The following is a 15,112-nucleotide window of genomic DNA, read 5'->3' as shown; positions in this document are numbered from 1 at the left end:
GTGAAAAAATGAGTAAAAAAGAAAACAACCCAAATGCCGTGCAGTCCTTGAGACACTGCAGGCTTCCCAGGTCACTCAACAACGATGGAAACAGGCCTTCTGTGGAATATTGCATGAATGTTAAATAGTTGGTTTTGCAGAGTGTGAAGATTTTACTGCTCCTTCAGAATTTTACACTGAAGGAACTTTCATTGAATTGAAGTGACCTGCCTGTTTTTACATATTGTCTTCCCCAGCACCATTAAACCATGTTTGCATCCAACCACAGAAGAGCCAGCGTGCAGTGAGAAGTGGCGTCAGATGGTTTTATCTTGAGATGCTCTTCCTCCTGAAGAATCTCGGGGGTCAGCTCGGCTCGCTGCCACCACGCAGAAACTCCCCTCCTCCCCCGCGCAACGTCACGGCGAGCTCGCAGGTGACGGCTGCGCCGATCAGGGCCTCTCAACCCCAGGCAGCTCCGCCGCAGGGCGAATCCCGGGCTCACCGGGCTCAGACCAGGAACATCTGGGCTGCAGGGAGTGCCGTTTCCCAGCGGAGCCACTTGGGAGCACCAGAGGCCGGATGAAAATCACATTTTTCCCATTGTATTGTATCCTCTGAACATGGAAATGGATCGTGTATGGAAACGACGTGCGGAATTCAGAAATCGATGGTGTCAGATCGACAGCTGATTAGAGGGGGCAAGAGAGGAAGGCGGAGAGAGAGGAACTTTCTACCTGCCCCGGGAAAAGTCCTGTCTTCTCATGAAAAAAAAAAATGACTCGGACAAGACTCGTTAGAGAGCGAAGAGCGTGTAGGCATCGACAGCGCAAACATCTGGATGCAGACCAGCAGCGCTAACCTGGCTTGGTCCCCCTTTGCCGCCTGTCGCTGGGAATTCACAGCCTGGTGCGCCGCACGAGGAGGAGGAGTGGGCTGGGGGAGAAACGAGACCACCCCCCTAACTCTCTCTTACATGAAACCCAGCTGTCACCCGTCTCCCCCACATCTTCTACTTCCAAGTGTAAGCCAGATTTTCCTAATTCCTAACCACAGAAAAATGAATCCAATTAAACAAGCCAAGGGCACATGCCAAGAAACAACATTTGGAATAATTTTCCTATATGTATCTATATCGGCACACTCGGGAAACCATTCTTTCCTGTAAGCATACAGCTGAGAACAAAGCAAACAGTTTTATGGATTTTTTCCACATATAAATACACTTAGAGAAAATCTAAAACTTGGAGAAGTTCCTGTCTTTTCAATTGGCATCGTATATGTTAACACGAACACTGTGCAACACTTAAGAAAGTGGTTCTTGAGTGAGGAAGAAACGACTGGATCATGTGGTTGAAATGAATTCCCTGGGGACCTGTCAAAACGCATCAAGATGGGACTCCCAGATCAATGAGCAACTTCACAACCAAAAGAGTGAGATGGGACAAATGATCTGTGCTTCAAGAGCACTCAATCCCAGAAATCCTGTTCCAAACAAGTGTCACGCTGTTGTGCTTGGAAAATCCTCATCTGGGTTAAAAGTGCAGAAATTAGACACCTTACATGCTGCGACATCACCACAGCCAGCTGGCAGCCACACATGCACTGACAAATCCACAGACCCGGAGCAGCAATGACTTCATGCTCCAGAGCCCCAGAACCAGAGGCGGCGATCCAAGAACGATGGGGGGCCGAGAGCCAGACTGGCACACCGCTCCGCCCCGCGCCGCCCCGTCCCGGCAGCCTGTACACGGCATCAAAGCAGCAGCTCCAGGCTGACCTCCACTTCAGCTCACAGACTGATAACAGATCCATGGAAAAAAACACGGAGCCGATGAGGGGGAGCAAGGGGACAAGCCAGACAAGCTCATCTGTTTGGTTTACTGGACAGAACACGGCGAGAGAGAGAGACGCGACACCCTCTTCAGCACCGGACCAGAACAAACATTCTGTTTCAGACCTGACTAATCGCTCTCCGTGCGAGGCGAGCAGCGCCACTGTGGAAGAGTGGACTTGGTGGCGCAGTCGCGGGGCCGTGCCGAGACACGGGATCAGGCTGCCGTTGACAGCAACCTGCAGCAACCCTGCACGTGGGGTGAGGGCCTGACCAAATTCAATCACTTGAGGAAACTCAAGCGCGGCTTCCCTTTCCGCATATAAAGCTCTGCAGGGAAACTGCAGGGGCTGATGGGTTAACTTGTCAAGACCTGCTGCTTCGGTTATCGTGCTCACCGCTCGCTGGGATTCACGCACCGTCCCTGTCCATCAGGCCCACGGCTCAGTGTGACGGAGCTGCAGAAGGATTTCCGTTACAATCTGACCATGGTGGTGCCTGAAATGCATCCCTGCAGCCTGAGAGCAAAGATCAGAACGCCAAGTTGATCCCCGGGTCTGTGAAGAGCTCCAGGAGCTGGGCTTTAAAGAGACACTGCACACACATCTTCCCTAATCTATTCCCTTTGAACAAACTGATATGAAGTGTCAGCTTGGAGTATCATGAAGTATGACCTGAAGTACAATAAGTACTGAATATACATGTAGTCTTCAGGCCTCTCCTCAATGTTTATTGACTTTCAGCCCTAAAGCACTGAGGTTCTGCAGACAGACTGAGCTATAGAGACACAGGCAGGCAGCACATCTAACAGCACATAATAAAATGAGTGAGCTGTTCCAAAGCACTACACAGAAACAGACCAGCACAGTGTGCCGCAGAATAATATACTCCATGTTTTTACCAGATGGAGACTCTTAATACCAACTGTCCTGATAAGAGTAGAAATGTCTGGAGCCATATCTGGAGTTAGGCAGGCAACAAGCTTCTAATCACCCAGTACCTTTCGCAAGCTTGAATAGAGGGCAGCAGGTAAAACCTGGGAGTGGGTCAAACTGCTTCACAAAGGGAGTGTGTTCCCCTCTCCTTCAAAGCGAGCTTTAAAATGGACATGAAAGTGGTTTTCAGTGGTTTAAAACAATGTCATGGAAACATGGTGTGATCAAAAAAATAAAGAGATGCAAGCAGGAGTCACTGTGCGTTTCCTGCGTTTTAAAACACTGACCAAAATGATGTGTTTCTGAAAACTACAACCCCAGACAGAAATGTTACACTGCTTTTATTTTTTACAGCTGTGAGTAGCAGTGGGATGGATCTATTAAAAGGCTATTATTTATGTCATGTCTAAAAAAAAAAAAGGCAGAAAACTCTCTGTGGGCTGTTCAAGGGTGGCTAAATTCTACTGTGGGCTTCAATAATCAGGCCTCCCAGAAGCTCCCCATCAAGTCAGCTGGTGAACCAGTTTCTTGCCTCTGCCCCTGATCTGCAGTGGGGCAGCTGGTGCTGAATAGCTGTGTCACCCCGGTGCGGCACCTTAATGCTTCTAGAGGCTAAGCACACCACCACCACTGAGCAGCGCACTCACAGTCACGGAAGTGGTCATTGGGAATGTCCGTGTGTTACAGACCCATCGGCCTCCGGGACAGCACGGCACGTGGATGGCAGTTTTGTCTTTTAGGATAAGATCATCATGTTGGCGCGGGTACCAGGGGACGCCCAGCCCCTGCTGAATGTGGTCCTGGGTGCCCCAGGGTCTTGAGCGATCCTGCACGCCCTCCAGCGCTCAGAGCCCCACTCCTCCTTCACAGACAGATGCTGTGTGTGGCAGGGAGAGCAGCTCGCTCGCTCAGCAATGGTTGTTATTGCTGGACGGAGGAGTCCTCCGGGGACTGACTGCGCTGATTTCTGTTTGTTCACAAACCATCACTGCGCACGTTTATGCTGACAAATCCCGAAATGGAAGAGTGATTTGCTGCTTGTCAGTTAGCTCTTTTTTCTCCCACTTCATTTGTTGACTTAATTATACTAAAAAAAAAACGGGAACAGGCTTTCATGAAACAGCCTTGAACTCCCACCGCCTGGCTTCAGCACAGCCGTGCCTGAGCCAGGCAACCGCAGATCTGCCTCAGGGAAGGAGCGTGGGGCTGCTCACTCCGAAAACCCGCCCACTGCGTTCGCACCTTTCCCAGGATTTCGCTCCGGAGCAGGTTTCCCATCTGTGTCATTCCTACTCGCACCTCCCGCTGCTTTCCCATGGCATGACGGCACTGGTTTCACCACAGCACACCACAGTCCACAGGCCACTTCCTGTGCGATGACCCCTGTGACCCCAGGGTGTTGTTAGGAGGATGTGATGTCATAGAGACACATTCTTGCTTTTTGTGGTCGATAGGCATTCAGGCCTCATGACTTCCTGTCATGATAACAAGCGACTCTGGCTGCGGCAGGTGGTATTGAACATGTATTAATGAATCACTGCCTGTGGTCTGGGATGAAGACCGCACAACTGTCGCTGTTTAACTGGTGTTTCTGTGCAAGGCGGACAGCCCAGTCATGTTTGTTTTGAGTGCTTTGAACCCCAGGGGCAGGAAAGCACTTTGGCATTTTGGGGAGTGCGGCCAGACCTCGAGTTGAAAGGAGACCCTGAGGGGAACAGTACCAGGGTCTGGCCACGTCAGCACGGAAGGGGAGGGGCAGGCTTTGCTCAGCGCTCTTTAATGTTAAACGAACGTTATAATAAAAGAACACTATAATAAATACCACACTCATTTACTACTCTGTTTATGTAAGATCAAATTGATGCAGTATAGCTGTATAGTATTTCAACTGGTAATTGAATCTTTCAGCAGCATCTAAGAAGCACAGCACTGAAAAGTCATTAAAGCGGGAAACGAGCAGCTCTCTGTGAAAGCGCTGAGTCCCCGGACTCCGAGCCCTGTCCACTGCTATGATATACTGCACAATAGTGCCAGGAAGGTGTGTTCATCGGGAGACATGGAGACTTACTTGTAGTTATCATCCTCCACAAACTTCTGAAGCTCCTCGATGTATCTCACCGACATCAAGTACTTCTGCACATGTGGAAGTGTCACTAGGTGATCTGTGGGGATTAAAGGGAGAAAAGTCGCTGACTCAGACCCAGACAGAGTGTTCAGTCATGCTAGTGGTAACAGAGGAAGAGGAGAGGTCTGCAATGTTCCCAGTGGGTATTCTGCTCCAGGAGGGCTCTCCTACGACCTGTCAGACTAGGACAGGGTACTCAGTACTGCTGTGAAACTGAACTGGGCGGCGCTCAGAACTGGCTGAGAAGGATAATAATTAGGACCCTGTATTTCAAACAACACCCAGAATGAAACAGGTCTCAATAAGAAAAAGGCTGAAAACAACAGCCCAGAGTTGTGTCTCCACACACTGGCTGATTTCCATTGCAGTTGTCACATTTCAGGCAAGACACCTGAGGTTCAGATTCATTAAGCACTCCCCCCTTAAATAAGTACCAATTAACACATCTCAGCATTTCCAGAGCACAGAACAATTTTAAAGAAATGCCTCAGAAAGAAACTGAAATCAACCAGCATCAACCAGAGCTCTACCAGAACAAGAACCACAAGACAGGTGCCCTGGGACCAGGGCTGGGAGCCCATCATCTGATCCAGAGATAGATAGATAGATAGATAGATAGATAGATAGATACTTTATTGATCCCGTGAGGGAAATTGCAGTGCAACAGCAGCTTAACACACACAACACAGCCACAGTGTAACGAATTATATAATAATAGTACAATACATACAATACAATACAAGAGTTACTCACAGTCCGGACGCACAAGAACAAACTAGAACAGAACAGTACACAGAAAATCGTATCACACTCATATCACACATATGAATATAAATATAGATGTAACTATTGATATAAATATAAATGTATTGCACAGGTCCCTGGCATATATTGCACAAAAAGTGGTTGTAAACGGGAAAAAGAAAAAAGAAAAAGAAAGAGAACAGATGTAGCAGTAGATGTGTAGATGCGTTTAGTCCAGAAACAGGTCACTGTCGATGTTGCCTCTGCCAAGACGCAAGGTGGATGCGTTGTACAGTCTTATGGCAGACGGCAAGAATGACCTCCTGTAGCGCTCCCTGTCGCACCGTGGATGAATCAGTCTATTGCTGAACGTGCTCTTCATTCCTGCCAGCCTGTCAAAGAGGGGATGGGAGAAGTTGACCATGATGGCCTCTAGTTTGGACCTCATTCTCCTCTCAGCCACTACCTCCAAGGAGTCCAGGTCAAACCCAATGACAGAGCTTGCTCTCCTGATGAGCTTGTTCAGCCTTTTGGAATCTACTGCTCTAATCCCAGAGCCCCAGCACACCACTGCGTAGAAAATGGCACTCGCTACCACCGACTGATAGAACATGTGTAGCATCTTACTACACACATTGAAGGACCTGAGCCTCCTCAAGAAGTAGAGTCGGCTCTGTCCCTTCTTATAGATGGCCTCGATGTTCTTAGACCATTCCAGTCTATCGTCGATGTGCACTCCCAGGTACTTGTACGAGTCCACCATCTCCACGCCACTCCCATGGATGTAGACAGGAGTAGGTTTGACCTTTTTCCTCCTGAAATCTACCACCAGTTCCTTTGTCTTCGTCACATTCAGTTCCAAGTGGTTCACCCCACACCACTCCACAAAGCTGCTGACCAGTCCTCTGTACTCCTCCTCCTGCTCACCCTTGATACATCCCACAATTGCAGAGTCATCTGAGAACTTCTGCAGGTGGCATGACTTTGAGTTGTACTTAAAGTCCGAAGTATAGAGGGTGAAGAGGAATGGAGAAAGAACTGTCCCTTGAGGTGCCCCTGTGTTACTCACTACCTGTTCAGACACACAGTTCTGAAGTCTCACAGACTGTGGTCTGCCTGTCAGGTAGTCAGTGATCCACGAGGTCGTGGAGGCATCGACTTGCATCTCCTCCAGCTTCCTCCTTAGAAGTAAGGGCTGGATGGTATTGAAGGCACTGGAGAAGTCGAAAAACATGATCCTTACAGTGTTGCCAGCCCTGTCCAGGTGTGAGTAGGCCCTTTGCAGCATGTAGATGATCGCATCCTCCACACCAACACTGGGCTGGTAGGCAAACTGTAGGGTGTCCAGTGATGAGCTGACCAGGGGTCTCAGGTGGGATAAGACCAGCCTCTCCAGTGTCTTCATGATGTGGGAAGTCAGTGCAACTGGTCTGTAGTCGTTGAGGACAGAGGGGCGCCCTTTCTTTGGTACCGGGACCAGGCATGATGTCTTCCAGAGCACCGGGACTCTTTCCAAGCGCAGGCTCAGGTTGAACAGTCGCTGGAGCACTCCGCTCAGCTGATCAGCACAGGCCCTCAGAACTCTGGGGCAGATGTTATCTGGTCCTGTGGCCTTACCCTCGTGCAGCCTCTTCAGCTCCTTCTTCACCTGGTCAGCTGTGATGGTCAGCCTGGCCTGGGGGATGGTGCTCATACTGCTTTCAGTGCTGCAGGTGTTAATGGCGGAGGTGTTGGAGAGTGGCAGCAGTGGGGGATGGGTGGGTGAGTAGCCGTCGGGGGTTGTGGCTGTAGGCGGCCATGTTTGTGGGGGGATGGAGGAGGTATTGGGCAGTCGCAGCTGTGAAGGGTTAGGGAGCGTGTGGCAGTGGGGGGATGGGTGTTGCGCCACAGAGGACCCAGAATCAAACCTGTTAAAGAACTGGTTCAACTCGTTGGCCATCTCCAGGTTCCCTTCTGTTGCACCCCCAGCCTGTTTGAAGCCAGTGATCTCTCTCATGCTGCTCCATACATCTCTCACCCTATTCCTTTGCAGCTTGTCCTCTATCTTCTTTCTAGAAAATACTAGGTTCTCTGCATCAGTGCTACAGCAGGGGAAAAACGACACCTTGGCAACACGGAAATAAAATAAGTAAACGGATATCTCTTTTTCTGCATGTATGCCCTAGACCAGGTTTGAACATTTTCCAAATTTCCGAAAATTAAACTACCGAGGTCTCATGTCTGAAAACGTTATGAGAGGGAAAAGACTGCATCCACTCCACTGAAAGGCCAAAGAGCAGAAAGAGCACAGCTGTGAAGAGAATCCTCCCTACAAAAACAAAAAAAACAGGCATCGCGTCTTTCAGTTTAAACAAATCATGGTCACTCTATTTGTGCATGAATGCTATTTATTTTGACTGTCATTTGAATCTATCTCCGGGTCTCTTGTAAAGAGAATCTAAGAGATTTAGGATGATGAATCTGGAATGTGGACTCTGAGGACTTGCACACACATGACTTTATTAATTATATTGTTTTGCCAGATTCTGGCAAAATGGGAAAAACAAAAACATCTTCCCACTGATGATCATATGAAAACAACATTCCTGATGTTTCATGATATGGGAAGGAATGAGATCCAGCCCATCTCTGACAGCCATGGAACATTCAAATCCTTTGATCCTTTGATCCTGCTGTCTGAAATCCCGGTCAGGGTAGGCAGGAGCCTCCCTGACAGCTCTCTGGACTCTGCCCTCCCATTCTAGGGGCTCAATGCCACGGTGGAGCCCACTATCCTGCTTTCTTCAAGGAACCCTGGGAAGGACCCTGAAAAACAATCCTGGCAGAGAGGAGGAATTGTTTTGGCCTGCTCGCACTGGCAGTGACGGATTACTCTAAACATTGCCAACTCATACAAACTACGCTGAAATTTCTGCGACGCCGCCAGAAACTCTGGGATTCATTTGTGTATTACGTTACACACAGTAATCGCAGGAAGCACATACTTCTAATAAACTTTACATAATTCGGAGAATTTTATGGAAACTCGTCTCGGCAAACTTTTAAGCATTTCTGAAACCTCTTTGGAGCACTTCAGAGCTCTTCAAATCTCTTCTCCCCAGCAGTCAGCCTTGACGTTTCTCTCCAAAGTCTCCGTGCAGATGAACCGAGAGCAGACAGGGCTGGCTCTCACACCAGGCACGAGGCACAGGGTCAAGCAACGCAAGATGTGCTCAGGGGAAACTCAGGGGCTACACTGGAGTGGGACACAGTGTGGAATTGTTAACTGTTTTTACAGGAAGCCGTGCCAAAGCATCCCATCCTCTCAGCAGGACTTATTGACACAAGCAGGAGGCCACTTCCAGGTAAGGAGACAGAGGTGATTTAGAGAAAGTCACCCCGTGACCCCTGACACAAAGATGCACAGAAGCTCAGCCTGCCCCCCCGAGACCTCCTGGGGACTCACGGCGTCCAGAAGCCCGGCTTCTCCAAGTGTGCTGCCTGGCGGACACCGTGAGGGAGGCTGGACACCTACCGTAGCTGCAGGACACCTGCAGGTCAGAGATGACCCGGAGTAAGTTGTTCATCTGGTTGGTCCTCTGCTCCGTCTCCATGATGCTGTCGGAGGCCGGGTAGGCAGAGTCGATATAAATCATGTCCAGCAGGTAGATCCCTACAGGGTGAGAAGGAAAACAACACTGAAATACCTGCCTATACATTATTCCGCTACATCACATACGTGCAAGAATTCACCATGAAAACCAGGCAGCGTTTGCAGCATCAAACAGAGAAAAAACTTGCAGCTCTAAAAGCAAAAAAATACAGACTGCTGACGGACAGAGAGGTTCAGTAATACACCAAATTACAGCGTTCACAAGAAATTAAAACTGGAACTGCATTATTAACTGACCGTTTTTCTTAACTAGAAAGTCACAGGCAGTCAGAAATGAATGAACAGAGACGCCTGGCCTTCACCAGCTGAGCTCAACGTCGGCAATGTCGTGGAGGGAGCAGCTCAAGCACTAAAGATGATCCCTGTCAGAACCGACACAGCTACCCAAAACGACCCCAGAACATACGGGTCTTCATAACTTCCCCTGTGCCTCTGCAACAAGAAAAGCACAACAGAACCCTTGTGCGCTCCCAGGTGCCATCTTTGTGGCACTATGATAAAAGTAAATCAAACGACTCAAATGTGTCTGTCCTTGACTGCCCCTCTTCCCACACTCTCCCTGGTGCAGCGTCTCTGCCAGGAAGGACAGCTTCCCACAGACCAGGGCTGATGACCTCACGTGCAAGAGCACGTGGCTACAGACTGGCACGCAGGATGCCACAGAAAAACTCTGGGCCGGCAGCAAAAAAACAAATTTACTGCGGAGGACACATGGCTGTTTCTAAAGGCAGACTTGCAAAGAGCCTCGTCTCCATTCAGGAAAGTAACACCAGCACGTAACCTTATAATTTAAGTATGATCTCAGTTGCACTCCATGAAACCTGCAGTGGTTATAGGTAATCTCTGAATGTATTGCCAAATTGTTTTATAAAACTAGCGTTCACCTTCTCCCCCAGTTAAAAAAATAAAGTCAACTTCAGCGCAATGGTGTCAGAATGTCACAGCATCTGTGTCTCATTTATGTAAAGCCAATATGTACCATATGTATCCAAAGTCATTCCAACCTGTTTAAACATGAGTGTATATAATGTAAAGGTCAAACAACCCATTTCGATTAGCGTCATGTATCTGCAGCTTCTGTCAGAACTAATACCATTTCAGATTTCCGTGATGTAAAAAAGCACAAAACCCCAGGCTGGAAACTCATGGAGGACGTATCAACTGACAAGCCAGGACGTCACTGGGCTCTAATCACAAGTGTACTCAGCGTGCAGCAGCTCAGCTCCATACGTGGACAGAAACGAGCTTGGTTTCCAAGAAGCCTGCATTGTCTCAAAGAGTATTAAAGAACAAAAAGACACGTTGAAAAAATCCTGAACAGCTGCTCAGGAATGCACAAAGCCGTTCTCCACCAAAATATGGAAAACATTTATATATAAATAATGGGCAAAAATAAACAGAAGACAGGTTTTGACTATGTCAGAGATATAGTCTAGATTTCTCATTTTTGCTACCCAGAAGAATGTGTCCTTCTGCAAACAGAGTACGTGGTCTGGGACTTAGACTGGGATTTAGCAATAATGTTATGGGCTTCCAAGCAGAAATTTCCTGGAATTGAATGAGGAGAATGTGAAGCGACACTCTCAGACTGCCCGGGAATAACGCAACCACTGTGGATGGTAAGATCAGGATCGGCAGACTGAACAGGCCCGCGGAAGGCATTTTCAGACATCAGCTGTGGCCACTTAGAGATCCCCACAGGAACGTTGAACCACACAGGATTTTCCTTTTCGAAATTGCTTGCTGCCAACTAAACGTAACTCATCTCATTACTGACAGATACCCCCCACACCTCCCCCTCAAATCCTGTGCTGGGATCAGGACGTGTCCACCCTGCGTCAGGGTGCCGCAGGCCCGGACGAGTCCAGAACGCACAGGGGACGACCAGTGCGCGCTTTCCTCCGCACGCTGCAAGCCCGGTGGGCCACCAGAGCCCTCGCCCCACATCGGGACCACCGTGAGCGCTAACGAGATCCCATCACTCACTCCGGCTGCAGGCTCCTTACTTGCGTCCACCTCTCATGTGAACCCGAGACCGCAGAGCCATTCTAAACGGGGACACAGAGCCGCAGGGTCCCGCTTCCCGTCAGAAAGAGCCGCCTGGCTCCGTCTGGCAAGCTACACAAGTGGCCCTCGGCTCTTGATTACTTACAGTACATATTTTATTTATGCACCGGAATATTTACACAGGGAAAAAACATTCAGAATGAGGTCTACTGAAGTATTTGACTTTGTTGTTTATTAGACCCTTCTCAAAGGAAAGGACTCTCTTATCTGGTCTTTGCTGGAAGTCTTGTGTCCGTAATTGATGTGACCGTTAGGCCTGTTCGTGAAGCTAAGTGCAGTACTACTGCATATACTGTACGCGGAGCTTTCAAGCAAAAGCACTGAATACATTTCACGTATTAACTTCAGTGCGTGCGAGATCGGAAAATAAATCTCTTTTCAGATTAGATCTCGGCAAAATTAGAGTAAACGTCAGACAAAACGTATGAGAAATGTCAGCAAAGGAATGTGAGGATAGCTTAAGTAAACACTTGGTGAGACTGCCTGGCTGGCATTATGTTTTACACATTGTACGTAACTGTCCGTGAAGGAATAATAAATAGGCTGTCGGGAGCCTGCAGGAGCCATAAATCAAGGAGCTCTCAAGCCTGAAGCTCCTGGAATTAGAAAGGGTTCCCCAGAACCGTGCGGCTGTCTCCCCCTGAGGAACCGGCCCGAACTCCGCAGCATCTCGAGAAAGACCCCCCCAGATCACAGCGCAGCCTGTGGATCGCATTGCGGGCCTCGTCTGGGCAACGAGACTCGGGCATCACACCTGGACAGAGCCAAGGGAAATATTCTCCAGCAGAAACACAGGATGTTTTTTTTTACTCTTGCGCAGGTTTCCTCTCTCCTCTGGATCCTGTGTGACTTCAGCTGCCTCTCTCTGCCAAGCAGAAAGGGTCGTCCGAAATCCCTGCCCACAGTTACAGTATGGGGGAGGGTGATGACAGTACAGAAACTGTTTATTATTCCATCCATCCATTTTCTAACAACTTCTTTTAATTCAGGGATGGGGGGAAGCAACAGGCGCAAGGTAGGGACCCTGGACAGGACGACAGTTCATCAGAGGGCACACAGACATCAGGACCAACTTTCCCAGAAGACAATTAACCTCCCAGCATGTCTATGGACTGTGGGAGGAAACCGGAGCACCTGGAGGAAACCCATGCGAACACGGGGAGAACATACAGACTCAGGTGCAGACAGCACCTCGGATCAGGAATTGAACCGAGGGCTCTAGTGCTGTGAGGCAGCAGTGCTAACCACTGTGCTGCCTTGCTGCCCTAACTGCTTTATACTGATTAATAAAAAAAGGTTTATTCTCTAGTATAGGAATCCACGTTAATGCCTACACCCGGACTGAGAACAGGAAGAAGCACACAATCTTAAGGAGCACACACTTCTTTACACAAAGTGGTGCGGGTGACTGAAACAGGTTTCCCAGCCAGTTGGCAGGGGCCTTTCAGCTGGATAAATTTTAGATTTAAGTTAGAAACTAAACTAACAAATGAGAGGAGACCTCTCCTTCACATTTCACCACACCACAACTCTTATCTACCACACCAACTTGCCTTTTAAATGTCACAGGATAAACGAGACCCAGACTGTTGGCTTCAATGGAACGCACTGCACTCCTGCCACTCTGAATCATCCACAGCTTTGGTCCTGTGAGAATCAGGATTAGCAACATCTCCCCAGTTATTTGAACTGTTTTTTCTAAAAAAACACAAGATGAGCTACTGATCTCCAGACACCCGACCGCAGGCAGCCAAAGGCACTCCCTCCATTAGTGCCTCCAATGCCTCCATTAGTCCACAAAGATGTCAGCTGTAGCCCGCATCCTTTTGGTCACAGGCCTATAAAAGTGAAAGTTTATGGACTATATCTCAAAACATGGCCTTTATAAGGCTCATCCTTGATGGGACCTGGAGTTTACAGGGTCCTTTTACAGCAGAGAAGCCAATAAACCACAAGCTGAGCAGGGAAGGAGACGCCTGATATTAGCCACAGCGCTCAAACTCTCCAGACAGCTGGGCCTGCGTGTCTCCGCTCGCGGGCACTGCCCAACCTCGGACAACAAGCTCTCGCACTTTCACCCTGAAAGGAGCAGATCTGAGGCTGGAGTTCGCATCTGTGCTTCGGCCGCCAGGGCTCACTCGGTCTGCAGGCAGCCGTGAACGCGAGCAGGGCAGACAGGCTCCTGCACACCGCACTGCGGACAGCCCGCCTCCACAGCACCCGCGCTCGTCGCCTGCCGTCTGCGCTGACAGCCTGTACGGCACGCCCATAGGGAGGCCCCGGGAGCGAATGACTACCGAAGAATAATGCTGCTGCTGAAAAAAGCTCAAACACCTCCCAGCAGCAGCCAGGACTGTGGAAAAATGCTGTGGAAAGGAAAAAGTTTCATGTTTTAGTTTCAAGGCTCGATTTCATGCCTCAGGAAACGGTCTCACTCACTTGCTAGACGGCTAGAATTAGTATTTAAATACGAGCAGTATTTAAATACAGCCCTGCGGTCAGTTTTCCAGGTTTGCTTGCAGAATAGACGTCATTGAACTACTACGCCGAAAAACTGTCAGCTAGTTTCATACCCTTAGATCTCACTGATAAATGTTCAGAGCTTTACCACAGTTGAAACAGAGTCCCATTTACTAAAGCAAACTGAAATCATGGTGAGGTAAAAGCGCAGTAAAGCCCAGCTGAATCCTGGCAAAAGCAAGGTGCAACCAAGCAGGGAGAGGCGTGGTAAATATTGTTACGACTCAGGTGGACATGAAGTTGATAACATTCTGATTATTCAAGACCTAAGACAATGGTCATCACCTGGGGAGCTTGCGTGCTAAAGGTGAGCTAAGAGGCAGGTTAACGCAGGTGATCAAAGCCGACTGCTTGTGCATTTTGCGAAGGGCTATAATCTAGGCCCACACCAGAATGGAAGAGATCTAAACTAGCACGGTGAAGTCATAAAAATATACAGGCAGCCTCTGTGGAAGTTTGCAATATATATTTAGCTTGACCTCAGCCTGCGTACGCTCGACAGGATTAACTGCCCTTTGAAAACCACTCAGTCCCACACGCAACACCACTTCTCAGTGATTGCACGACTCTTAGCAATAAACACAACACTCTAATAACAGTTCAAAATGAGAGGCTAAATAAGTCACACACTCCAGCTCAAGCCTGCAGACAGAGTTCATGCCCCTCCAAGGGACTTGCTGTGAAGAAAGTGGCCCAGTAGACCAGTCCTGCCTGCTACCCCACATTCACCTTGCGCTGCCACGTAATCTCTCACCTTATTCACAATCGGCTTTGGGAGCATCAGAAACGGGCTTGATAAGAATTGCTTTCATATATTAATTCTATACCTTCTATCAAAGGAAAAACAACAGGATTATTCTCAGGAGCTTCCCCCACAGCCGATGTGTCCTGTGTTTGTGCAGTCCAGTGATCTTCCTTTGCTTCCTTTCACTTTCCTCCAGATCGCCCACCTTCTTGGCCCTGCCACGCCTTCAGCTCAAGAGGCGCTGTCACTACTGCCCTGTTACCCCATGGCACACCGCATCGCACACTTTCCGGAGGGCAATTTCCAGGGTAGGGCCTCCCAAGATTTTCTTAAAATAACTGGCAACTCATTAAGCTCATAACGAAGTTAACCAAATCCATAAATGACCTGCAGCTTCTTGTCACTGTGCCACACGTATCTACAGAGCCGGGCACGGCGATCGGAGCAGGCCCTGCCACACTGCCACCACCCCCCCGTCAGCGCTGGGGTCTGTGTTCCCCCGCAGGGCAGG

At 49.0% G+C, this 15,112-nt stretch overlaps 1 protein-coding gene across 1 annotated transcript in view; it reads right to left on the bottom strand.

Moving 5' to 3' along the window:
* ralgps1 (Ral GEF with PH domain and SH3 binding motif 1) overlaps positions 1 to 15,112 on the bottom strand; it is a 148,985-nt gene that overhangs the window by 20,270 nt on the left and 113,603 nt on the right. Inside the window, exons 9-10 of the mRNA XM_088940418.1 lie at positions 9,132 to 9,269; positions 4,817 to 4,910 (exon numbers count right to left, since the gene is read on the bottom strand). Coding sequence (XP_088796544.1) covers positions 4,817 to 4,910; positions 9,132 to 9,269 — 232 coding nt within the window. The remainder of the gene's footprint in view (positions 1 to 4,816; positions 4,911 to 9,131; positions 9,270 to 15,112) is intronic.

The sequence above is a fragment of the Atractosteus spatula genome, chromosome 23, assembly GCF_055471065.1.
Source record: "Atractosteus spatula isolate fAtrSpa1 chromosome 23, fAtrSpa1.hap1, whole genome shotgun sequence".
In the NCBI taxonomy this organism is placed as follows: Eukaryota; Metazoa; Chordata; class Actinopteri; order Semionotiformes; family Lepisosteidae; genus Atractosteus; species Atractosteus spatula.
Note: the sequence above shows the minus strand (reverse complement) of the source record. Positions and strands in the feature narration are given on the sequence as shown.